The sequence below is a fragment of the Monodelphis domestica genome, chromosome 3 (assembly GCF_027887165.1).
Source record: "Monodelphis domestica isolate mMonDom1 chromosome 3, mMonDom1.pri, whole genome shotgun sequence".
Taxonomy (NCBI): domain Eukaryota; kingdom Metazoa; phylum Chordata; class Mammalia; order Didelphimorphia; family Didelphidae; genus Monodelphis; species Monodelphis domestica.
Window position 1 is genome coordinate 159819681 of NC_077229.1, and position 26207 is coordinate 159845887.

At 34.0% G+C, this 26207-nt stretch overlaps 2 protein-coding genes and 1 long non-coding RNA gene across 4 annotated transcripts in view; 1 reads left to right on the top strand and 2 right to left on the bottom strand.

Annotated features, from left to right (window-relative positions):
* Positions 1-1165: 1165 nt before the first annotated feature.
* On the bottom strand, positions 1166-2311 carry LOC100031199 (HCLS1-associated protein X-1-like; the record flags this gene model as incomplete). Its single annotated transcript, XM_056821040.1, has 1 exon — positions 1166-2311. A coding segment is annotated over one exon (354 nt), but the record flags the coding sequence as incomplete, so codon positions are not given.
* A 3719-nt stretch (positions 2312-6030) lies between these two features.
* EMC2 (ER membrane protein complex subunit 2) overlaps positions 6031-26207 on the bottom strand; it is a 59883-nt gene continuing 39706 nt past the window's right edge. For both annotated transcript variants that reach the window (XM_007488221.3, XM_056823188.1), the window contains exons 9-11: positions 25495-25605; positions 14280-14384; positions 6031-7776 (exon numbers count right to left, since the gene is read on the bottom strand). In XM_007488221.3, coding sequence (XP_007488283.1) covers positions 7690-7776; positions 14280-14384; positions 25495-25605 — 303 coding nt within the window. In that variant the 3' untranslated portion in view covers positions 6031-7689. The remainder of the gene's footprint in view (positions 7777-14279; positions 14385-25494; positions 25606-26207) is intronic.
* The window catches only part of LOC130458344 (uncharacterized), a 64190-nt gene continuing 54622 nt past the window's right edge, over positions 16640-26207 (top strand). The window contains exon 1 of the long non-coding RNA XR_008917533.1: positions 16640-16831. This is a non-coding gene — a long non-coding RNA (uncharacterized LOC130458344). The remainder of the gene's footprint in view (positions 16832-26207) is intronic.

A 26207-nucleotide genomic window follows, 5' to 3' on the forward strand; every position in this document is an offset into this window, starting at 1 on the left:
CATTAACCATACATAAAGATTCCAACAAATTGACCTAGAAAATAACATTGACAGTCTCTATGTTATATCTTATTTTTATTCATTTGTTGAATTTTACACAGTAATGTTTGGCCTCTCTGATGTAGTGGATTGAAAGTTCTGGACTTGGAATCAGCAAGACCTGAATTAAAAAACTACTTTAGAACCTTATGGTTTTAACCTAAATAAATCACTTAAACCTCACTCAGCCTGTTTCCTCGCCTATAAATTAAGAATAATAGAACCTACCTACCTGTTCTATTACTAGGTAGTATTATCAGATGACACCCAATTTTTTTAAGAAGCATGTGATATAATGCAGGGAGAAGCACAAATAACCGAAACAAGGGAGAATGAGAAGTGCAAGAGATATTAAGGTAGTATAAGAAACTGAAAGATGGCGAAATCCCTCTTATTTGGTGGATGAGTGAGGTGCATCAAAATTGGATTTTAGAGGAAAGAATCTGTAGACATAGAAGTATAAAGAAAACAGAGGTAGGAGGGGATCTGATGGAACTGGGGAGTAGTCTTCTTTTAATGGAATGTGAAGGTGAGAAGCAAGAGATAAGGTTGGAAGAGTAGAACTGGATTTAGAAATCTTAAGTCCCTTAATGCTAGGTCAGAAATTTACATTTTATAAAGGTAGGGAATAATCACTGGCATATAGCTGTGAGGATCAGTTGGCAATTGGGAAGATTAATAAGCCAGTATTGTAGAGAAGTGGTATATTATAAGAGGGCCACTGAACTATATATAAGGATCCATGCAGGCTGCCTACTAACTTAGAAAACCATACATTAGCATTATCAATATTGTATTATGTTTTCATTTTGTTAAATATTTCCCAAGTACATTTTAATCTGGTTCAGGCTATGATAAGGAGTTATTAAATTTATTTATGGTTGGCCTTGATTATTTAAATTGGTAGTCACCAGGGATTTAATTACTAAATCCCAAAAATGAATTACTAAAGTAAATGAATTTATGGTAGTTTTATTTTACAATAAAGGGAAGATCTTAAGGAAGTGAGAAAAGGGGGAAAAGAGAGACAGAGCTCCAGCTTCCTCTGAGCCAAATAGAAATTCTAAGCCCCTGCCAGGGGAAAGGAATCTCAAGAGGATGGACCTTTCTTGGAGGTTCACACCTCCAGAAAGGCAAGGAAATAAGTCAGCCTTTCACCCACCATGGTGGCCCTCTAAAAGGAAAGCAGTCTGAAGTCTCCTGAATCAGTCACTCAGACACTTGGCTGTGGATTCTCCTACACGAGCTCCTCCAGGGGTCCAGTTCCACAGCCAAGTGTCTTCATTCCAAGTCTGAGTGTCTGTCTTCCAGTCTCTCCTCAAGTGTCTCTCTTCTCTCCAATTCCAAGTGACTGATTCTTCCAGTCTCTCCTCCCCCGAGTGACTCTTATATTCCAATCCAACTCCAAGTGACTAAATGATCCTTGATTCCTCTCCTTGTGCCTCTGTTTCCTCTATTTAGAGATCTTTTTCTCTTGTGTCACCTCCCCTAAATTTTTATGTCTGCCAATCACAGCAGAGGCTCCTCTACAGGACTGCCTACTCAATGAAATAGGTGTTCACACCCTTTGTGGTTAATTTGCACTTTTTTTGTAGTTAGTTCACACCTTTTGTGGTTAAAATAGGTAGATCTATTTTAAATACTGGGTTTACACTTTGGGGATTAAAATCTAAAAATAGGGGATTTCAATTCAATCTTCACAATAAAGGTACCTTTTTTTTTAGCATAAATAAAGATTTTATTTTGGGGGGATGGGCAAGAGTAGATGTTACCTTTACCTGTCACATTCCCCACCATCCTCAGGAATCCCCCCCACTGTGGCAGGAAGAGTAGCTCAGTCACCTAATGATGTTAGGACCCCCCCAGATGGTAATATGTAGGAGAGAGATGGAATCCTCCATGGAGTCATCTTGGGCCATCAAGACCGGAACCATCGTCCTAGGAATGAATTCAGGATGGAGGAGCTGTCCCCCAAGTCTGGAGGCTGTGGGGTGCCCGAATCATCTCTATAACTGTCATCTGCTTCTCGGCGGGTCACTGTGGTTTCTTTGTGGCCCTCACTGTCGACGACAGTGCAACGCTCCTCCACCGTCCCATCTGGCCCAGTTATCTTGGTAACTGAGACACTTCTGAAGTACGATTTAGGCTGGGGCTGTAAGACTTGACCTAGGTCCTCCTTTGAAACCTGAGAATCAAGATCCTTATCCTCTTTGGTTCTAGCATCGGGGATCACTGGCCACCTGTCACCAAATGCACGCAAAGTTAAGTACCTTCATTGTTACAATCAGGAGATAGCCAAATCCAATCTTCACAGTGTTGACAGCATGTTTACAACTTAAAAGGATATTATAATACCATTTACCAATGTATATCAGCATCTTTTTGGAAACAGCCTGAATTGTCCAGAGCACTGAGAGGTTGTGACTTGACTAAGGTCACAAAGCCAGCATGCATGATGGGTAGGAATTCAGATCAAAAAGGATTTAATAAACTTTTGCTATGTACCAGGCACTATGCCAAGCACTGAGGATACAAAGAAAGGCAAAAAAAGATTTTAAGTAGGGAGACAACAAGCAAACTATAAGATATACTCAATAAATTAGAGATAAACTTAGAGGGAAAGCAGCAGCATTAAGAAGAATACAAAAAGCTTCTTGTAGAAGGTGAGGGTTTTAGTTGGGAACTGAAGGAAGCCATAGAAGTCAGACAAGAGAAAGAATTTCAGCCTTAGGGGACTAACAGGAAAAAGACATTCAAAAGGTGAAGTCTTATGAGATGTTGCAAGTAGGCTAGTGTCACCAGATTAGGGTACATGGAAGAAGGTAAGATTTAAGATGACTGAAAAATAGGGGAGAGAGGAAGGGAAAAGAGAGAGACAAAGATTTAGTTACTTAGATGTTAAAAAAAATACTACTTCACAAATATAAGGGAAGGAATAGTTTGACGGTAGTTGTTTTGCATTAAGAGGAGCACAGCTTCCAAGATTACAAAATTCAGTATCCCATTGTTCTCTGTCCTTGTCAGTTCTCACATGGAAAATTGTGTTCAGTTGTGGGCATTATAGTTTAAGATAAACTTTGAAAAAAAACTAGAGAATGTCTAAATGAGGGCTACCAGAATAATCAAGGGTCTTAATTAAGTTCATAACATACTAGAATTGCTGAATTACACATTCTTATCCTGAGAAAAAGATAATTAGAGATATTCAAAAGTAGAATTTGTTATTGTTTGGGCATTTTAATCACATGCTTCATGAACCCATTTGAGATTCTAATGGCAAAGTTTTGAAGCAGTTTATTTCCTTCTTTAGCTCATTTTACAGATGAGGAATCTGAGGCAAACAGGGTTAAGTAACTTGCTCAGGATCTCATAGCTAGTGTCTGAAGCTAGATTTAAACATAGGTCTTCCTGACTCCAGATCTGGAGCTCTATCCATTACTCCACCTAGCTGATCTAGTAGAATGTAAAATTAGAATGGGCTACCTCAAAAGGTGGTGAGTTTCCCTTTTAAGGAAGTATTCAAGCAAAGGTTTTTCTTTTGCCAATTGTAGAAATTCCTTTTTCATAAGGGAAATAGATGGCTGTTGAGGTATCTTCCAACTCTCAAAATTGTTATTCTATATAGAAATGTGGATTTATATATATGAAGCTTGTTGAACTTTTTATACACTTTGATCCATCTTGTCTAATAATGGGCATATACCACAAGGAAGTCAAAGACAAAATTCCAACATATATTAAATATGCATTGCACTCTGTACTAGCAAAGGATTGTAAACAAAGTGTCTACCAAGTGGTGAATAGCATAAAAAACTATAATTAAAGTAATAGAATATAATTAGGCACTGATTAGATTGTGAACTCCTCAAGACAGGGAAGATCTTTTGCTTTTTTTAATTCTATCACCATCAACTCAGCACAGTACCTTGCACATGGTAGGTGCTTAATATTTATTGACTGATAGAAGGGAAAAATACTATAAGGAATTCAGAGAAACATGGAAAGATCTTTATGAACTGCTGCAGTGTAAAATAACTGAAAGAAGATATGGGTAACTAAAATAATGTGAATGATAAGGTCACCACTAAAGGAAGTAGTAGAAATCTAATGTAGATCCTGGATAACAGGTAATAAAACTAGGAGTCCAGGATCAGCTTAAAAAAATCTGCTTGAAAATTAGAAGCTGTGGCGTTCTTTTCTCCATGCTGAGAAATGGCTATGGCAGGCTAGAAACACACACGCAGAGTGTGGAAAGGGATTGGGACAGAAAGATTTTTATACGTCACCCTCTGTGGAAAAAAAAAATGGCTGGGATTGGCAGGCTCATGTGGCAGGTCTGGTCTCAGCAACAGGAGGCTCCAAGCTCCTCCAAGCTGGATGGAGAGCAATGAGGAATGCTGGCTCAAGCAGATGAACAGGAGAAATAGCAGGCAGAGGCAAGTGGCAGGAGCTCAGGCACACCTTGCCACTGGACTCTCGTGGTGGGCGGTGACCAGGCAAACTTAACATCTTTACTGTAAGGCTATCTGCTCAAAAATTTTCAAGAATTTGTAATCCCTTCATGGTTGCCAAAATGTAAAGATTAAAATTAATATACAATAACTAAATATTATATTTTATAAAGTTTTATTGATAACTGCCTGAATTCATCCTGGTTGCAGGTCAAAAAGAGAGCATGGGAGGAGCATACATCCGCTTAAATACCATTAATGTGATCTCACCAACGTGGAGACACAGGAGAGATTATAGGGAATTCTGGGAAATGCTAAGGACTTCTGGGGAATGAAGTCAAAGGTTCAAAAATCTCCATTTATACAGTTCTAGGCTCCACTTTACCTGTGAACTGCAATAAAATAATTGTCGGATTCAGTTTCCTCACTTCTAAAATGAGGAGATTGGCTGTTGAATGTGATGCTGTCAAAAAGCAGAAAGAATTAGGAGAGTACAAAATAGATTACTTGTAAGATCTATGGAAAAGGAAAGAATATATGACCAAATAAGACACATAGAATATTACAAGATGTAAAATAGAAAACTTTGACTACATTAAATTAAAAAAGTTTTTGTACAAACAAAACCAATGGAACCAAGAAGAGAAGGCAGACAAAAAAACTGGGGAAAAATGTTTTATAGAAGTGCTTTTGGCAAAATCTGTATTTCTCAAATATATAAATGAGTAGAATTTATAAGAATACAAGGTATTGCCCAATTGACAAATGGTCAAAGGATATGACCTGGCAATTCTCAGATGAAGAAATTAAAACTATCTTTAGTCATATGCTAAAAAAGCTTCAAGTCACTTTATTAATTGGAGAAATGCAAAATAAAACAACTCTGAATCACCACCTCACATCTATCAGACTGGCTAATATGACAAAAAAGGAAAATGACAAATGTTGAAGGAGAATGTGGGAAAACTGAGACACTAATACAATGTTGGTGGAGCTGTGACTGAAACAACCATTCTGGATAACAATTTGGAACCATGCCCCAAAAGATCATCAAACTGTGCATACCCTTTGACCAGCAACATCACTACTAGATCTGTATCCCAAAGAGATCAAAAATAGGGGAAAAGATCCTACCTGTATAAAAATATCTATAGCAGCTCTTTTTGTAGGGGCAAAGAATTGGACAATGAAGGGGGTGTTCATCAATTGGGGAAATCACTGAACAAGTTGTAGTCTATGATTATAAGGGAATACTATTGCGCCAAAAGAAATGATGAATAAGATAATCACAAAAATACCTAGTATAATATAAAGTGATTGCACTTTATAAATAATATAATATATATACTAATATAAAGTGACTGCAAAGTAAAGTGAACAGAACCAGAACAATGTTGTACACAGTAACAATAATGTATAGAGATCAACTGTGAACGATTTAAATATTATCAGCAGTGCAAGGATCCAAGACATCATCAAAAGACTTATGAAGAAAAAGGCTCTCTACTGCCAAAGAAAGAAATGAGAGTCTGAATGCAGATTTAAACATACCATTCTTCACTTTATTTCCTTTATGAATTTTTCTCTAGTATAACCAATTTGTTTCTTCTTTCACAACATGGCAAACATGGAAGTATATATGACATGATAGTACATATGCACAACTTGGACCATATTATTTATCATTTCAGGGAGGAGAAGGAGAACATGGATTGCAAAATGTCAAAAAAGTTTAATAAATTATATCTACATGTAAAAAAAAAAGTAAATCACAAAGGACTTATAGTCAGATGTAGGTTCAAATCCTATTTCTGACATTTACTATCTAGATGACCATGGACAACTCACTTCACCTCTAGTTTATTTATAAAAATAAGAGATAATGGTAACTGAACATTATTTTCCTATGAAGACAATTCTTATTAAGCTCTGAAACTTTTAAAGCAAGAAGGCTGGGCATAAGTGGTAAGGAAAGAAGACACAGAAAAGACAATACTGAAGATGAAGTGAGAGAATGTTTGAGGAGGAAAGTTCTTGGAGGAGATGGATTTAAGACCTCCATTGCAGGAGTTAGCCTTAGCAAGAAGATCAACCTCCTCCTTCAAGAATGGAGTAGTGATCCTAGGCAAGTCACATAGGGCCAATTACCTAGCCCTCACCACTCTATTGCTTTGGAACTGTTACTTAGTATCTATTGTTAGACAGAAATTAAGTGTTTAAAAAATAATGAAGCAGAGGCATGATGATCTCTCTTATTATCCTTATTTGTCCTGAATATCCATCCCTTATTAGGTATTTCTGTACCACCCTTCCCAGTTCAGAAGGCATTCTCCTCAGAGGAAATGCCAAAAACCAAACAATAATCTCACAGTTCTATCTTTTCACTAGTAGCTGTTATTTTCATTTTCCTTTCTTTTCTCCAGATATGATTTCAAAGACAAAACAACCAAAATAAATTTTTTGTTGACCTTACATTTCCCCACTGACCTCAGCTCAATGCTTGCCAACGTTCATCATAATATTCACAGAAGTTGCTTTATATCCATCCTCTATCATCTGCCTTTGTTTTCATCTAGGGACATTATGCAGGAAGCCATCCATAATACAGAATTCTGGGAACACCATGTTAATGCTTTCATAATATTTTTTTTCTGCCTACGTAATATCCCACCAAGCTTTGTAGCTCTCTCAAGTAGTCCTAGCACAGTTGTCTATATACCAGAAGCACTTAAGAAAAACATTTAGATTCAATAATCATACTGGTAAATCTTTATCATCAGCTGATGACCAGAAATGTTCATCTGTTCATCTCTATTTAAATTTATTCCTTGACTGTACAGTGTAAGTATTTGGTAGACATCAAATGAGAAAGAATCCAGTTTTATATACAAGTTTAAGAAATAATCTTGGTTTCATTTAATAAGTTTATTTTCTACATCAGTTATGGCTTGAAAGCAGTTATTATACAGAGATGATTTGATGAGTCATATATAATTAATGGTGTCTTCTTAGATTTCTCTTCCTTAGAAACTTGTTAGCTTTCTCTATCATACTGCTTAGCAGCAAAAGGCATTTTTAGATTTATACAAACGTCTTACTAATTGGACCTATATATAAATACCACTGGGCACATAGTATATAAGTCACAGACAATAATAATGATGGTGGAATTGTGAAATTAATGTGAGTTTTTAAAACCTTAAGATTGAGTGATCTGCAGTGTTTCCAACATGTCTTCCACCGCCTTCAGAGAGTATTTTGTTTCCTTCTTACTTCGCCCTGCAAACTAAAAAGAAAATGCAATTAAACTAGTGTATTGTACACACCTTAAACTCGTTATGTACAAAATAAAATCCATCCTTTCCCCCAAAAATTCACTCCTCTTCCAAATTTTTCCATTATAGTTGAGGGTCCTATGATCTACCCAGTCACCCAAACTCACAACTTCACTATCAATTCTTTTCTCATTCCATATATTCAATTAGCTGACAAAATTTTGTTTCTGCCTCTACATTTCTCCTATAAATTCCTTCTTTCTACTTAAACAACCACTCTCTTGGTTCAAATCATTCACCTCTCTCACCTGAACTACTGCAAGTCTCCTAATTAATCTTGCCTCAAATTTCTCCCCACTCTAATCCATCTTCCCACTCAACAGCCAGAGTGATTTCCTAAACCTCAACTTTGACCATCTTCTTCCCCTAACTCAAATTCCAGTTCTCCTTATTGCCACTAGGATCAAACATAAATAACCTCTTTTTAATAAGCAAAGTTCTTCAAATATGGCTCTAACAGCCCCTCAGCCTTTTAGGAGAAGGGAAAAAGGAAATAAACATGTATATGGAGCCTACTATGTGCAAGATTCTGTGCCAAGTTTTACAAATATTAACACATTTGATCCTCACAACTACCCTTAGAAGAAAGGTGCTTTATTATTTACAGTTAAGAAAACAAGACAAACGGAGGTTAGGTCATTTTTCGAGGGTCATACAGATAGTAAGTGTTTAAGTCCAGATTTGAACTCAGATCTTTCTGGCCCCCAACTCAGCTCCACCTAAAGTAAGACTGGCCAGCCTTTTAACAGAAACTCACACATAACATTCCATCTCCTATCTCCATGTCTTTATGCTGAGCTATTCCCTTAGTCAAGAATTCACTCTTTCCTCACTTCCATTGTTAAGAATGCTTAGTTTTCTTTAAAGTTTTGTTCCAACATCATTTTCAGCATAAAGTCCCTCTGGATCCCTCCACTTAGTAGGGGGATTTCCCTTTACAATTTCTTTCTACTTTGCATAATCCCTTTTGTGTATATGTTTGACTCTCTGATATATTCCAAGCTTTCTGAAGACTTTCATTTTTGTATCCCAATAGCTTGTACATAAATAGGCATTTAATAAATGCCTTCTGATTGACTGGTAATAGAAATTATTTTAGCAAGAAGACTCTGAATATGTTTATCATTTTATTTCCAATACAGAACACTGTGGGATTTAAAAGGCTATTTATAGCAATGGTTATATTATTATATTATATTTATATTATAAGCAGTTAATCATTATAAAATAAAATTTCTTTTGGTCAGCTTCTTAACTTCAGAATTGTTTTATAAAATGATTCACTTCAGACAAGAAAAAATTTTAATGAAATTGAAGAATTTGAATTTATATTTCAGTATGAACAGTAATTATCACCTACCACATTAATTTTAAAGTATTTTTTCACCCTGTGAAAATGCATGGAAAAAAGTAAAGTATTCAAAAAATCCAAGTAATTATTACCACAACAATCAAGCAGCATGTAATTTAACTCTTGTTTGTTTGCTTTTAATACTTTTTGTCTCATAGTTGTACCATAAAAAAGAAAATGACACTATATTTCTGCAAAAAAGGTCCAGAATTTTCCAATGCAATGCATATTCTTATATATGATGATGATGTAAAAGATGTACTTCCAGTATATTTAATTAAAATTTATTTCAATGAAAGAACTAAATGCCTCCAGTAATATCCTTATATATTTTGAAAGACAATAAATTCAATACAATTTTGTAACCAAAGTGGGGTGAAGGGTATGTGCTGACTACCTCATGCTGATTTCAAAATGAGTTTTCTAACTGGACTGACAATTCCCATCACTCATCAGAATGATTTAGCCCAGATTTATTTGCTAAGTTGATGCTTTCTGTCAGGAAAAATGAACTGAGTTTTAACATACCTGCCCTGCACTAAACTCTTCTCTTCTGTTGAAATTGTTGGCTAAAATTTGCTACTAGAAACACAATCTATTCTCTACTAAATGTTACCATAAAAACACTTAATAAATTTCCAAGTGAATGATTTTTCTTCAAATACCAATGCTATATGAAATACCTAGTTCTTGATTTATGATGTGTTCCTTTTCTCTTGTAATTAACTTAATTTAGTAAACTTCTCATAACCTGTTTAGAAAAATTACATGATGAAACACAGGTAACATCACAAAGGCAATAGCTTTAGTAGTTAGTAACCTGTCTATGACCTTTCATATTACTTCTTAACTTCAGGATCCCCTACTTCCTAAACCATTAGCCTTCTGATGTTAAAATATCATTTGATAGGAAAAAAGAAAGGTGGGAGAAAGATTTGGAAATAACAATATAGGATGGAAATCATTTTGAAAAATAGAATTTTGAGTGTCTAGCTTAATTTCAACTGTACACATTTTATTATACAAAGCTAATTTATAAACTTGTGTTTACAAAACTCTAAAATAAAGTCTCAGATTATGTAAGAAACTTACTGCTTTCATTACTACTACATTTACTAATTGGCTCATACAGGGTTTTAGAGAGAACAGAAAACCTTTTATCCTACCTCTCCAAGTAAACAGGAACATTTTAATCAGATACTTTCTTGTCCAATTCTTTGAGAAAAAGGTTTGATGAAGGGGGAAAATTGGATACTATACAGAAACATTTATTCCAAATAACCCACAAACAAAAACAACAACCTTCTGCAAGAATTGATGTTAGAATGCAATATATTTCAATAACAATATATATTAATGCTAAAGAACAAAATATTTTGAGATCCTAAATTAAAATATTAGTTATATTAAGTTGACTCCTTATAATTTGATAAAATACAATCAAGAATTAAAATGTCAACATTACTGAAATCCAAACTAATTTAGAAGAAACAAAAATCTTTGTGTCAAAACAAATAAAAGGAAATTTCAAAGTCTAAATCTATCACTTTGCATTTTACCTGACAAGCAATTATTTTGTCTATTCCAAAATTAGATGGCAATTTAACTGATTAAGCCGGAATACTATTTTTCCCAAAATCATGATTTAATTTTCTATTTCCCAAGTGGTTTGTAATAGAATCACCTCTGCAATCATAAATAACATATGGATTGCCAACACCAAAGAATTTAACAGTGTACCAAAGAAGCAGTTATCTGGAAAATTACTGCAAGTAGGATTACATTAAAGTTTTTCATGAGCATTAATCAAACTTGCCTGCCAGTGCTGAAAATGCTTCAGCCACTGAACATGCTAAACCAATTATGAGGAAGAAGAATAAGAACTAATTGAAAAACAAGAACTGGCCATAATTTCTTCCATTATTAAGTGAAAAGGAAGAGAAGCAATGCTTAAGAATCTACTTTCTAGTTTATAAGTATTCAGAAAAATACTACTAGAAATCGTTTACTTTATACTTGTGCTGACATAAGGCAAGAAGTACTCAGTCTATTTAAGAACATAACTATTCATTATAATAGATTTAAAAGTCCCTGTGTTATGGATACTAAGAATTTTATAGCATTTTCCTGTGTCTACTCAATAGTTTCTCAATACTCCCCAACTAAGCTTGGAAATGCTTGATTTATCCCTTTAAAAATATTAATAACACTGCTTACTCTAACTGCAAAATGTAAAAAGATTACACATATAAATAATAATCCCACATTGAACAATGATTTACAATTCATAAAGTGCTTCCTTCTCAATTTTTCCAATGAAATAGGTAGTCTAATTATGTATTAGCTTGACTTGGTTGTCATCTGTCAACTTTGAGGGGCATTTCTTTAAAACTTTTTCCTTTCTACCAGTGGTGCACTTTCCTCACACTCAAAATCAGTGATATTCTATTCCATTCTTTCAGAATCATTAGACAGGTTTTTCTCTCAAATTACATCAAACTGTTCATTCCCAATATTGCCATTTTCTTTCAAGCCTTGAAGTCATAAAGACTATATGATAATAAATATCTCCTCTTCAGCCTTTCTCCTTTGAATTAGTAAAAACCAACAACTATTTTGAGTATCTACTTGGATATGTCCTTCACTATAGGGAAGATTAATATTCCTTAACTATTTCTTTGAACATGTCACTCCTCTATTTAAGAACTGTAATATGGGGCAGCTAGGGACCCAGTGAATTGAGAGCCAGGCCTGGAGAAGGAAGATTCTGAGTTCAAATCAGTCATCAGATACTTCCTAGCTATGTGACCCTGGGAAAAATCACTTAACCCCAACTGCTAGCCCTTACTGTTCTTTTGCCTTAGAACCAATACTTAGTATCAATTCTAAGACAGACAATAAAGGTTTAAGAACAATAACAAAAACAGGACATATAATGTTTTTCCACTGCCTGCTGAATTTAAGACCCTCCATAACTTGGTCCTACTTTAAATATCCAACCTCTTTGGACTACAAAATACACATTAGTATTCTTAGTCAAGTTCTACCTGTTAATATACAATTTAAGTCAATCCAATAATTAGATCTTGAGGATAAAGAGTTTTACAAGCTACTAAAAAAAGATGGGGAAGGAGGAAAATAAACATGTTCAAATGTACATATATACATGCTACATGTTACCAATAACAATCTCACATTTATATGTTGTATGTATTGTGATGATAGTCAAAAAATGTAAGCTACCAACTATAATTTAAGAACCATCAGACTTCCTGAAAACCATGATTTTCTCAGTCTGAATACTGTATTTCAAGAAATCATAAACGAAAATTGCCCAAATCTATTTATTAGAACCAGATGTTAAAATGAAAACAGAATCTACTGATTACCTTCTCATAAAAAAGCACAAAAGTATAAGTACTAGGAACCACATAGCCAAAATCCTTAACTTTAACATTAAGGAAAAAACAATGCTTATAAGCATCCATAAATAAAGTAAAAGCATCACAATCGGAATCACAAACAGAAGTTTCTTTTATGAGTAAGAAGCAAGCCTGAGATATAATGTTCAAAAACCCCAAAGATTGAGTCTTACAACCAAGAATAATTGACCTGCAAAGCTTGAGTATAATCCTACATGTGAGAAAAAATGGATTTTTAATAAAATAGAAGTCTTTTAAGCATTCCTGATGCATAAACAAGGACACAAAACTGAGAAAAGCACATTTACTTGAGCAATAGGAAAGAGCTATATATGGATGAAGTACTAATATTCTAATAGAAAAGAAAAAAGTAATTGTCTTTTTAGAATCTTAACTTTAAAGGGTACTGGAAAAGTCAAGTTAGAAAATCAGAAATGTGGAGATCCTGGGTTCAAATCCAACCTCAGACTATCTTGCTAGCTGCATGACCCCGGGCAAGTCACTTAACTCCCACTGTCTAACCTTTACACTTTTCTGCTCTGTACCAATACACAGTACTGATTCTAAGATGGAAAGTATGAGTTTATGTTTTTTCTGTATATATAAAATCAGATTTTATCCCAACAACCCTAGGAGGTAAGTACTATTATTTTCCCTATTTTAGAAGTGAGCAGTCATAAATTAAGTGACTTGCTCAGGTCAAAAAGCTGAGTTGGATCTGGATCACTTAACACTCTAATAGCTAGCAAGGATATATTCACTTTAAGATTTGCAAAGCATTTCATTTGATACTCAAACACATTTTTAAAGCTGTTCATTATATGGATTTTTAATGACTATGCTTATAAAAGGTTTCATTTTCCTTTAACTTCTTAAGTGGGTTGAGGGAGATGTTGCAAGAAAAAGGAGAGGAATGGCAACAGTAATGCTCCAAAATGAGGACAACTGAAATATATTTTTAAATGCATAAAAGAGAAAAGGAAGTCCAGAAGAAAGCATCAAGAAGCAGTTTTGAAAGTAACATGCATCATCTATTAAATATTGTACTTCTTCCATTAAAAAGCAAACAATACGAAATAGATTCATGATTACATATAAATCATCTTTTTGGACTATGTTACATGAACAGAAATGTGAATTTCTGAGGTTCCAAATAAAATATGATAAAATTATGAAAATTCTTTTTAAAAATAGAGTCCAGAATCTACTTTCTGAATTTTCAATTTATGGTAGCTTCTTGGCATTGACATTTTAAATTTGATAAATATACATAGAAATACAACACTAAAAAGTTGTTTTTAGGTTAAATTGTGTTTTTATCGTTAATTCAAATTCAAATTTCAGGTATTCTCTCTTAACTTCTGACTAAACTTTTAATTGATAAGGGTTAACATTTTAACTTAAAGTTCATTTATTATAATCATCCTCAAAACTACACATTTGGATATAGCTATTTATTTTAATTAAAGTGAGGCATTCATGAAAGATATAGGAAATTCACATATTACATATTTTTGTACATATTAAGTGACTGTACTTCCAAAAAGCAGCCTCCTATTATGAACAACTGATTCTGAAAATCAAACCTACTCATTGTACAGTTTACATAAGTAGACTGAACTTAAACATAATATATTAACAGAATTGGTTGATAATATACAATTATACTTTATATACTAACCTGATATGCTCTGTTTATTTGACTAGCTGCCCAACTGGCATATTTCATATTGTCCTTTTTCATTTTTGCACTTGCTTTTGGATTTGAAGCAATATGACTTGCAGACTATAAACAGAAAAGAAAAGAAATCAAACATTCCTTTTTCTAGCCCAGAAAATAATGAAAAACACAAATAAGTCAGGATTGTGACATGAACTATATCAATACTAATAAAAAAATTATGATTTTATAACATTATACAACATAGCAGAAATAGTCTATAATTTAAAAGGCTATGAACATCAAAGTCTAACGGGTATAAAAGTGAAAGTGTAATTCTAAATACTGATACTAATTCTAATTCTAAATACTGATAAAAAGAAGAGAAGGAAAAGTAGCTACTTAAAATTATTACATAACTTGAAGACCTGCCCCCAACACATTGAGTGAATCCTACATAGAGGATTTATGGAACATCATTGATTGACAAAAATTTTATATGAAAACATGGAGTAAATGGGATCTAAATTCATACCTATAAGATCAGAGACCTATTTTACTCTTAAATATGGATTTCCTATAACATTTTATGGTAAAAACTAATAGTTATGTTAAGCCTAGAATAAATCTGTTTTAGTCCTTCCAATCAGAAGCAATAATTATTTCTTTTTTTTTTTAAACTCTTACCTTCCGTGTTGGAATCAATACTGGGTATTGGTTCCAAGGCAGAAGAGTGGTAAGGGTTAGGCATTGAGGGTCAAGTGACTTGCCCAGGGTCACAAAGCTGGGAAGTGTCTGAGGCCAGATTTGAACCTAGGACCTCCTGTCTCTTGGCCTGGCTCTCAATCCACTGAGCTACCCAGCTGCCCCCAGCAATAATTATTTCTAAAGTAACCATTTTTAGGAATGTAAATATCTTAATCATCTGTCACTTTGATATTTCTTTAAAATCTTTAAGCATTCTACAATCTTCATTATCAATTTTCTAAAATTCAAAATAAGTATTGAAGTTTATGCCAATTCTTACCAGTTTATATGATTTCTTTTTACTTCATCTGGACAAAAATCAATTGTTTCGACTATATCATTACTAAAATAATCTTATCTTCTCTCTCTACTAAGGGAGATTGTTGTCTTTTTTCCAAGTTTATGCTTATCTCCTACATTAGTTTCATAAATTTAAAGTTGGGAAAAACTTTTTAATAAATAGAATTAAAATAACACTTGGAGTATTGAATATTAATTTGAATCTTTACATATCTTTGCCTTTTAAAAATCCATATATTCTCCAAAACAGTTTGAACACAATTCTCTCACGTATCTTTGCCTAAACTCCTTGGACATTTAACTCTTCTTTGACCTTGTTATTTTATCTTTTGTACAATTTGATTGGAATCATTTTATATTTATTTCCCTGTCAGTGTATATTTATGTTGTATCCTTTTCTCTCCCCTCCCCAACTCTATATTGCTCTTATAGATAGTACAGTACTTTGGTGATAATAGCTATTATTTTCTAGCTCTATAAAATAATTTTGTGCAGTTTGACTGGTATGAAACTGAATAGATTAGTTTAGACAAAATTGCCATTTTTATTATATTTTCTCAGTCTATTTGCAATTAATATTTCTCCAATTGTTTATATCTGACTTTGTGTGAAAAGTCTTTTGAAATTAAGTTCATATGGTTCCTGTGTTTGTCTTGGCAGGTTGACTCCCAAGTATTTTATATTCTCTACTTTTAAATTAAATGAAATTTCTCTTTTTGTCTCTTCCTGCTGGGCTTGGTAATATGTAGAAATGCTAATGATTTATGTGGGTTTATTTTATATCCTCCACCTTTGCAATAGCTATTAATTATTTCAACTAATTTTTTTAGTTGATTTTCTAAGATTTTCTATGTATAACAATCATATCCAGTGCAAAAGTGGTGATAGTTTTGTTTCTTCACTGTCTATTCTATCTCCTTCCATTTCTTTTTCTTCTGTTATTGTGAGAGTTAGCAGTTCTGGTACAACATTAAATAATAGTGATGATAATAGGCACCCTTGTTTTATCCCTGATCTTACTGGGAAGGGGTCCAACCTGTCCCGATTTCAGAAAGTGTTTGCTGATGGTTTTAGATAGATAGTATTTTATCATTTTAAGGAAAGCTCCATTTATTCTAATACTTTCTTGGATATTAGATGTTTAACAAAACTTCAAAAACTATCCCTGTCCTTCAAACTTGTCCCACTCCTTCAATCCCTGCATCCAATCAATGACCAAGTTTTGTTAACCCTAACTTCTGTTATGAGGAAGAGATAAGTATAGTAGGAGAGATGAAGGTTTGCAGAGGACAGATGCATGAGACCTGAAGATGGAAGATTCTGGAATGTTGGAAGGAAGGGTTAAGCTGGAACTCAGGGGATGTTCAAGCTCTCTCTCACTGGATGTAGACCTGGGGAGAGTAACTGCCAAGTCCTGAGGTTTCTGATGTTGTCCATGCTGCTGTCCTTCTTGCTGCGTTTCCTTGGAAGAAGATCCTTTGAACCTAACGCTAACCTGAACCAGCATCCAGCTATCTGCATTATCAGTAAGCAGAGGTCTGGGTTCAGTTAGACCTTGGACCTACTCTTGGGTCTCTGTCTAATCTGTCACAGACCAGCATCTCTTTTAATAATCGAGAGGTTTTTTAGTGCAGGGTAGCTGCATCCAGGGTCTGGGTACAGTTAGAGAGGAGAGGGTGACAAGTGTAGACCATCAAATCCCTAAGGACCCTTCCTAAGAAGGTTTAGATCTGGGGTTATTAGCTAATGAAATAGTGGCAGGGACTCCCCTTTTCCCTTCAAACCTTTCTGTGGAAATAAACTACACTTTCCATTAACTTTATCCAGCTCTGTGACTGACAAATCTTTGTGCCAGACCCAGATCAGGCTCTGGCCTGGTAAGGGCTAACTGCTGGTCCTTTCAACCCACAGTGTGAAAACCCTGATACTAGCCCCAAATAATCAATTGTTATCACATCTGACTGTGTCCCCAAACCCACCTAAAACATTTCACAATATCTCTTGCATCTCTACTTTTCTCTCCATTCACAAAGTCACCAAACTAGTTCAGGCCCTCATCACCTCTTACTTGACTAGATTAATGAAATAGCCTAATTATTCTCCTGTCCATTATTCTCTCTTTCCAATTAATTCTCCATATGACTGCCAATATTCTTAAAGCATAGGTCAACTGTTAAAAGAATCTTCAGAGGCTCCATTGACTATATAACAAAATACAACTGCAGAATCACCCAACATAAGCTTTGGAAGGATATTCAGTGGTTCTCTAGTTTAATCTATATTTTTTTAAAAAGTCATGTTACTATAATGTATCAGAAAAGTGTCATCCATGCTCCGCTTTAAAACCTCTAATGAGGAGGATACACTACCTCCAGAAGTAGGTCATTACACTTTTGGACAACTTTTCCTGACAGCCTAAATTTGACCTTGAAACATTTATCAATTACTTCTATTTCTGCCTTCTAGACAGACAATGAAATATTTGAAGATAGCTAACATTTCTCCTGAATCTTTTCTTCTCCAAGATAAACATTCCCGGTTCCTTCAACCAATCTCCACATGGTGTACATTTCAGATTTTACGTCCTTCACCATCCCAGTTGTAGTCCACTGAATGTTCTCCAATTTATCAATGTCATTCTGAAACTATGTAATCTAGAACTAAATACAGTACTGTATACAGGTATGTTTTGATCAATGTAGAGTACAGCAGAACTATTATCTCCTTGTTCGTGGAAGATGTACCTCTACTCCTGAAGGCCAAAATCATCTTAATGTTTTTCTGACTGCTTTATCACTCTGACTCCATTTACTTATTTGACTTGTAGTACAAAAAACTCCCATGATTTCCTCATTAAGTGCTATGTACTCCACAATCTTGTACTTGATTTTCTCAATCACAAGTTTAAGGCATTACATTTGACCCTATTGAATTTAATATTATTGGATTCAATTCAATACTCTACCCTGTCTAATAGCTGGACTAATTATATATCCACATTTCTCTATCTTATCCATAAGAATATTAGGAGTTAAGCAAATGCTTTACTAAAAATTTAGGCAAACTATATCTAAATCATTCACCTAATCTGCTGGATTATCAACTATCAACAAAAGAAAATGAGGTTGGCCAGGCCTGATCTGTTCTTGATTTAAACCTTCAACATAATTTTTAATCAATTTTTACTGCCTTTATCTTTTACTAATCTCAGTTCATTCTTACCACTACTAAGTATCATTAGTAATCCTGCCCCTATTTTTACAGGACCAAATTCATCATATTCATCTCATGTTACATGAACTTGTTCCCATATCCTGTACATCTTTTAAAAATCTAAGCTACTTGGTGATTTTTCTGTACATTAATTTGGTCTCTTTATACAATTCTGATTTTCCTTACTCATGAGAGTTGAAATTCTGGAAACATGAAGTAAAAAATTCTTGAAAGTCATTCCTCTGTGTTGACTTCAATCTAATTCAGTTTTACTTCATATTACTCTTTTTTATAAAATGCATATTCTAAATTATTCTTATTGCTTTTCTCTGAGCTCCTCATTTCATGTCCTACCCCCATAGTTTTGTATAGGCTATCCCCCATGCCTTTAATATCCTTGCTTCCTTATTTATCTGTGTGCATACTATATGACCCCAGTAAAATATAAGTTTATTGAGGGCAAGGAATTCACACACACACACACACCCTTGGGGCCTCTGTATATGTAGAACTTAATACCTTGCACACATCAGATAATAAATGCTTATTCAATTTAATGCTGTGCCTTCTAAAAAAAGAGATGAATAAAAAAAAGCCTGGAAAAATTTTACCACATCAGAATGATGATCAAAGTGAGAACAAGGGGTAAGGGGGGGGGGGGGGGGGAACGGACAGCTGGGTGGCTCAGTGGATTAAGAGCCAGGCCTAGAGACAAGAGGTCCTAGGTACAAATCTGACCTCAGACACTTCCCAGCTGTGTGACCCTGGGCAAGTCACTTGACTCCCATTGCCTAGCTAAGATGGAAGGTAAGGGTTTAAAAAAAAAAGTGAGAACAAGGGACCACCACGATATAAGAAAAGCAAGTCAAGAGAGACCTGTGAAAGCAGAGGTCATTTTTCCAATGCTTTTAAAATTGAGACTACTACTTTTATTACTAAACAATTTCACACTCTACCTTAAGAACAACCTCTGAAATATTTCTCTGACTTGTTCTACTTCCCAAAAGAAGGCTTTTCTTAGCTCTCTCTTACTTTGTATTTACCTATTTGTATACCTGATTTCCCCCTACAAATGAATATCTACAAGGCTTAGCACAGTACCTAGCATGGAGTAGGTGATTAACAAGTATTTGGCAAATTGAATGGTTTTCAAATTTTTAAGAGGAATCTTGAAACTAGATCTCTTTGGACCACCACTATTTCTAGAATACTTAAATACCAGAAATAAATTTATCCTCACTTTATATTAGATCACAAAATTATAACCTTTTTGTGTCATGGAATATTCCTCAGAATAGCATTTTTAAATACATAAAATAAGGTAAATAGAATTTCAAAGGAAAAAACAAAGGTTAGTGAAAATAAAGATGCAATTTTTCCTCCCCCTAAAATCCACCTAGACATAGGAATCTATGGACCGCAGGTTAAAAAAACAACACCTTTTCATCAAATGAATATACTCTTAAAAAGAGTAAATTAACTTCCATTTAGCTGACTTATATTCTACAGTGATAAGTAGGTGGGAAGGTTTTCTTTTTTTTTTTTATCTATGACTGAAGTATTGTCACTGTCAATGATCTTATTCTTCAAGATTTATAATTCTATCAATATGGGCTCCCTCCACAAAATGGAGATAATAACTTCATCATGTTTTGTCTCACTGAACTGTTTTATGTGCTTTAGCAGACTTTTTCATGACATGCTGTGGTCAAAACAAACATAACCAAAAAAAACATCACTGGTCAAAGTATCAGAAAGGAAATTCACTGAATTTACTAGGTTAGGCCTTGGATGGTAGCATCTTATTTGAATGGTATGTAATTGGTACCCTCTCAGACTTTCTAGCTTGATAGGACCTATCAGAGCTTATGTCCTATAATAATAGGCTTCCAAGACAACTAGGGTGATTTCTATTATGATGAATCAAAAGAATACTACATTAATTGAATTTGTCAGTCATCCTCCTAATCTCATTAGAACAGATACATTACTATCTCTACCAGTATACATAGTAATGTCTGCATATCTACATATCTTTGACAGTGAATGACAGTGCAATATACTTGGGATAACCATTTGTTCTTTTTTTTACTGTTAATATAAGACCAGCTAATCTCATTTACTTTGTCCTACATATAATTTAGGCAACATAGTGTAGACATCTACTCACGTCTTTCTATTTTTTATAATATTAAATTTAAATTTTCCCCCAATTACATGTAAAAAAAGTTTCCAACATTTTTCAAAGAATATTGAGTCTTGAATTCTTTCTCCCTCTACCCCCCACCTCTCTTGAGATTGTATGCAATCTCATATAAATTGTAATCCTTTTGTGCAAGGAAACTTAAAAAGAAAAAAAATTAAGAAAGTGAAAAAAGTTTGACTTGGTTCGCACTCAGACTCAGTTTTTTGTTTTTTGTTTTTTCTGGAAGTAGATGGCATTTTTTTATCATGCATCCTTTGGGATAATTTTGAATCACTATGTTGTTGAGAATGGCAATTATTCAATTATTCACTATTGTTCATTGTAAAGTATACTTGTCACTGTACAATGGTCTCCTGGTTCTACTTATTTCATTCTGTTTCAGTTTGTGTAAGTCTTTCCAGGTTTTTCTGCATGCCCCCTGCTTGTCATTTCTTACAACACAATAGTATTCTATTGCAAACACACACTATAACATACTCAGTCATTCCACAGTTAATGGGAATCCCCTCAATTTCCAAATCTTTGTCCCCCTAAAGAGAGCTCCTTAAATATTTTTGTATATATGGGTTCTTCTCATTTTTGTTCTTTTATCTCTTTGGGATACCAACTTAGTAATACTATTGCTGGGTCAAAGGGTATGTACTATTTTATAAGCCTTTGAACAAAAGTCAAATTGCTCTCATGAATAACTGATCAGTATTGTAAATCAGTACTGTAATCACCCAACAATGCATTCGTGTCCCAGCTTTCCCACATCCCCTTCAAGTTTCCTTATTTTCTTTTTCTACTATAATAACAAATCTGATAGGTGTGGGGTGATACCTCAGAGTTGTTTATAAATTTGAAATTCTCTAGTTAATAATGATTTAGAAAATGTTTTAATGACTACAGAGAGCTTTAATTTCTTTGAGAACTGCCTGTTCAGATCCTTTGACCATTTATTAACTAGGGAATGACTTGTATTCTTACTCATTTCTCTATGTTTTTGAGAAATGAGGTTTTTTTATGAGAGATTTGTAAAATAAAATTTTTTTAACCATTATGAATAATGTGTATTACTTCCTATCCTACTACCTACTTAGTTTCTGACCTCCACCTCCCCCAATTTGCCCTCTTTTCTATCAGCCCCACCCCACTTCTCTGTTCCCTGTCCTCTCCCATTTTCCTTATGGGGTAAGAAAACTTTCAATACCTAATTGGTTGAGGATGTTTTTCTCTCAACAAGTCAATTCTGAAGAAAGTAGCATTTACATGCTCTCTTCCCCACCTCCCCCATCTCCTCTACAGTAAACACTTTCATGCCTCTTTAGGTGTGATAATTTACTCCATTCTATTTTTCTCTCCCTCCTCTTCCCAACGCATTCTTCTTTCTCATGCCTTAATTTATTTTTTTATAGCATTCCATCATATTCAACTCATACCCTTGTCTTTTATGCATATTCTTTCTAACTGCCCTAATAATGATGAAGTTTTTTGGTGTTTTGCCCTCTGGAATATCATATTCCAGGCCCTCCAATCCTTTAATGTCTTATGTTATCCTGACTGTGGCTCCATAATATTTGACCTGTTTTGGGGGGGTATTTTGGCTGCTTGCAATATTTTCTCCTTGACCTGGGAATTTGTGAATTTGGCTATAGTATTCCTGGGAGTTTTCTTTTGGGGATCTCTTTCAGAAGGTGACTGATAGATTCTTTCAATTTCTATTTTGTCCTCTGGTTCTAGACTATCAGAGCAGTTTTCTTTGATGTCTTCCTGAAAGATTGTCTAAGCTCTTTCTTTTTTTAATAATGGCTTTCAGGATGTCCAATAATTCTTAAATTATTTCTTAATTTATCCTTAAATTATCATCTCCTGGACTTATTTTCCAAGTCAATTGTTTTTCCCAAGAGATATTTCACATTTTCTTTTAGTACTTTTTACTTTGCTTTGTTTGGCTGTTTCTTGATCTCTCATGAATTCATTAGCTTCTACTTGCCCAATTCTAATTGTTAAAGCATGATTTTTCTGAGTGAGCTTTTGTACATCCTTTTCCATTTGGTCAATTCTACTTCGTAAAGAATTCTTCTCTTCAGTGCATTGCTGCTGTATACCTTTTTCCATTTGGCCCATTCTACTTCTGAAGGAATTCTCTAGATTTTTGTGCCTCTTTTACCAATTGGTCTATTCTGTTTTTTTAAGGTACTAAGTTCTTCAGTATTTTTTTTTGTGTGTGTGTCTCCTTTATCAAAATATTGACAGGAAAATCATGATTTTCATGTGTCACTCATTTCTTTTCCCAATTTTAATTATACCTCTCTTGTCTGATTTGTTTGAAAGCAATTCATATTTTTCTTGGAGCCTTTGGATGCAATAGTATTGACTTTGTCTTATTCTGAGTTTGAGTCTATCCAGTTGCCAAAATAACTTTCTTTTTTGTTTTTTGCTCATTTTCCCAACTTTTTCTTTTCTTTTAGTTTAAAAAAATGTTATTGGCTCTGCAACTGTGGTGAAGGGGACACTGTTCCCGGGCTTCATATTCTTTGTACAGTTGCCTTTAGAGCTGGCAGTGCAGATCTATCTGCTTTTAGTTCTTCCAAGATGGTATTATATAAGGAGAGGTGTATTTAATACTTTCTCTCTACTCTGGTCTATAAGTGACTAACCACTCTTTACCCCTTGAAATTGTGACCAGGATCCCTGCAGCTCCAAGTGCTAGTATATGCTGGTGCTTCTCCTCAACCTGTGACCATGCCTGTGCATGGACAATGTGACAAAAATTTTGCTCTCAGAATGAGGAACTTCTGTAATCTCCTTCTGAGCAATTTTCCAACTCGCCTTACTCTCTGTGGCTGAGTTCCAGAAGCTCTGGCTGCTACTTCAGTTGCACCCAAGGCCTGTTGCCTCAGTTGGGCCTGCCCTGACATGCTATGCTTCATGTCTACACTAGATCCCTCACATCAGCTTTCTAAATTATATAAGGTTAAAGTATTTTGTGGGTTATACTGCTCCAGAATTCATTTTGAGAACTTATATCTGGGTTTTTTTGTAGATAATTTAGTAGAAACCAAATAGATCTTTGTACCTTCTCTGCCATTTTGGTTCACCCATCTACTTAAATTTTTCAATTGCCCTTTGTATCACTTAATACTTTTGAATAGTCTTCCAATTATGATAGCAAAATTTGATTTTAAGTTATTTTTTCCCTACCCTAAAGAGACCACATAATCTCACAAGATCCAACCAAAAGAACTGATAGCTTCTACCTGCTCTGTAGTTAGGTTCACCCAACAACCAAGCCTGGTTTAAAAAAGTTTTAAATTTCCTTTCAATTTAGTCTAGTAAGATGACCTTTAAAATTTCCTCAAAAGATTATAGTCAGGGGCAGCTAGGTAGCTCAGTGGATTGAGAGACAGGTCTAGAGACTGGAGGTCCTAGGTTCAAATTTGACCTCAGATACTTCCCAGCTGGGTGACCCTGGGCAAGTCACTTAACCCCCATTGCCTAACCCTTCCCACTCTTCTGCCTTGGAACCAATACAAGTATTGATTCCAAGATAGAAGGTAAGGATTAAAAAAAAAAAGATTACAGTTAGTCAAATTCTGAAGGATTCAAGGTATCAATAAAGTAAAATTTTTAAGCCTTTTACTTTAAAAAAAAAAAAACTCTGCAAACCTTATGTTCTACAAAAAAAGGATCTCCTCAAAAAAATTCAAAATTTCATGGCCTCATAAAGAACATATCTGACTATGAGCTTAGATACTTACAATCAGTGTGACTGTGAATATATCACTTAAAACCATTGGGCCTTCTTTTCTTCCTTTATAAAACCAGGGAATTGGACACTGACACCTAAGGAGTATATTCTATGTGTTTCATTTATTTTCTAACTACATAAGCTCCTTGAGGGTAAGATCAACATTTTACATCTCTTTGCATTCTTGACAACATCCAATACAATGCTGGATACTGTAAATACTTGCAATACATTGATTCTTCTCTAAGTTTATCTTTTAGTCATATGTAATAAACAGAAATAGTTTATTATTTATTTCCCCAAATAGAATCAATCCTATCCCATCAGCAAAAAAGTAATGTAATATGCCTTGAAAAATCTATAATGCATATTCTGACATCTTCTTAGTATCATACTTTAAACTATCTTAAGGTAGGTTTAATAAAAGCAGTATACATGATAAGAGATTGGCATGGGAAGTATAGCATAATTCATCAACATGAAATAAAAATAAAACTAGTTCAGTGTGTTGCTTATGTTCATTACTATAACAAAGGAGCAGATTTATTTTTTTAAATGACAAATTTTATTTTTTACAGAAAAGTATTAAACTGCTCAATTTACTTTTATATGTGTGGATATGTGTGCATATATATTCCATTACATATATGCATTTATACATAGTTTAAAACTACACTAAGACTTCTGGGACATCTTATGTAAACATTTGTGTGTACTTGTGTGTATGCACATATGGTACATATATACATATATATTACATTCATTCTATATTATACACCTAATTTTAGTTTCAAAACTTCACTAAAACCAACTATAGAAATGTAAAAAAATTATAAACAATGAAAAATTATAAGTGCTATTTATAATTTAAAAATCATTAGAATTTCAAATTATTACACACATTTAAATTACACTGAAGATCAAAACCATACAATCAGTAATTAAATGAGGCAGAGTTATGGGAGGTAATTAGAAATAATAATGAATTTTAAATGACAGATTTTAAAAAACAATATTTAGCATGCACCTCTACTTACCATGTAAAGCCCAAAAAGAGCTCTCATGTTTCTGTTGTTCAATTTCAATGCTTGTGCAAAATATTTTCTTGAAAGTTCGAGATTTTCAAGTCCACCTTGGGTGTACTTAACCTGTTAAAATTGCAGATGGCTGAAATCTGTTTATTTTACTACTTTGAAATATAACATGTTTCATCATACCACAGGAATTGCTAATTGCAGTAGTTAGATATTTCATATCCAAGTCCAAGATGTTAAAGGAACTCATCTTAAGGTTGTTAGTACTAATCTAAATATCAAATACCATTTGAAGTATAACAAGACAAAGCAGAACTCTATGAGAAATTTGATCTTTTCCATATTATTGAATGCTTAAAAAATAAAGACCCTTTTCATTAAAAGAAAAAAGCATAACTTTAAATGACGTATTTCTAAAAAAAAATTGAACTAGTGCACTGACTTTCCAATAGTACATAAAACACAACTTTAAGAGTGAAGGCTGCCCTGTGGCAATTATTTTTATTATTAAAGTGCTTCAGCTAAGCCTCAGTAATTACTTTACAAATTTTACCGAGATAGAATATCACCTCAGAAACTGCTATTCATACTCAAAACAAATATCACCTATATAGTAGCATGCAAATAAAATTCATCTTCTTGCCCCTACAGATTTACTAGAAATATATTTAAAAGGAAAAAAAAAATCAGCCTTCTTAGAAACCTTAGAGACTAAA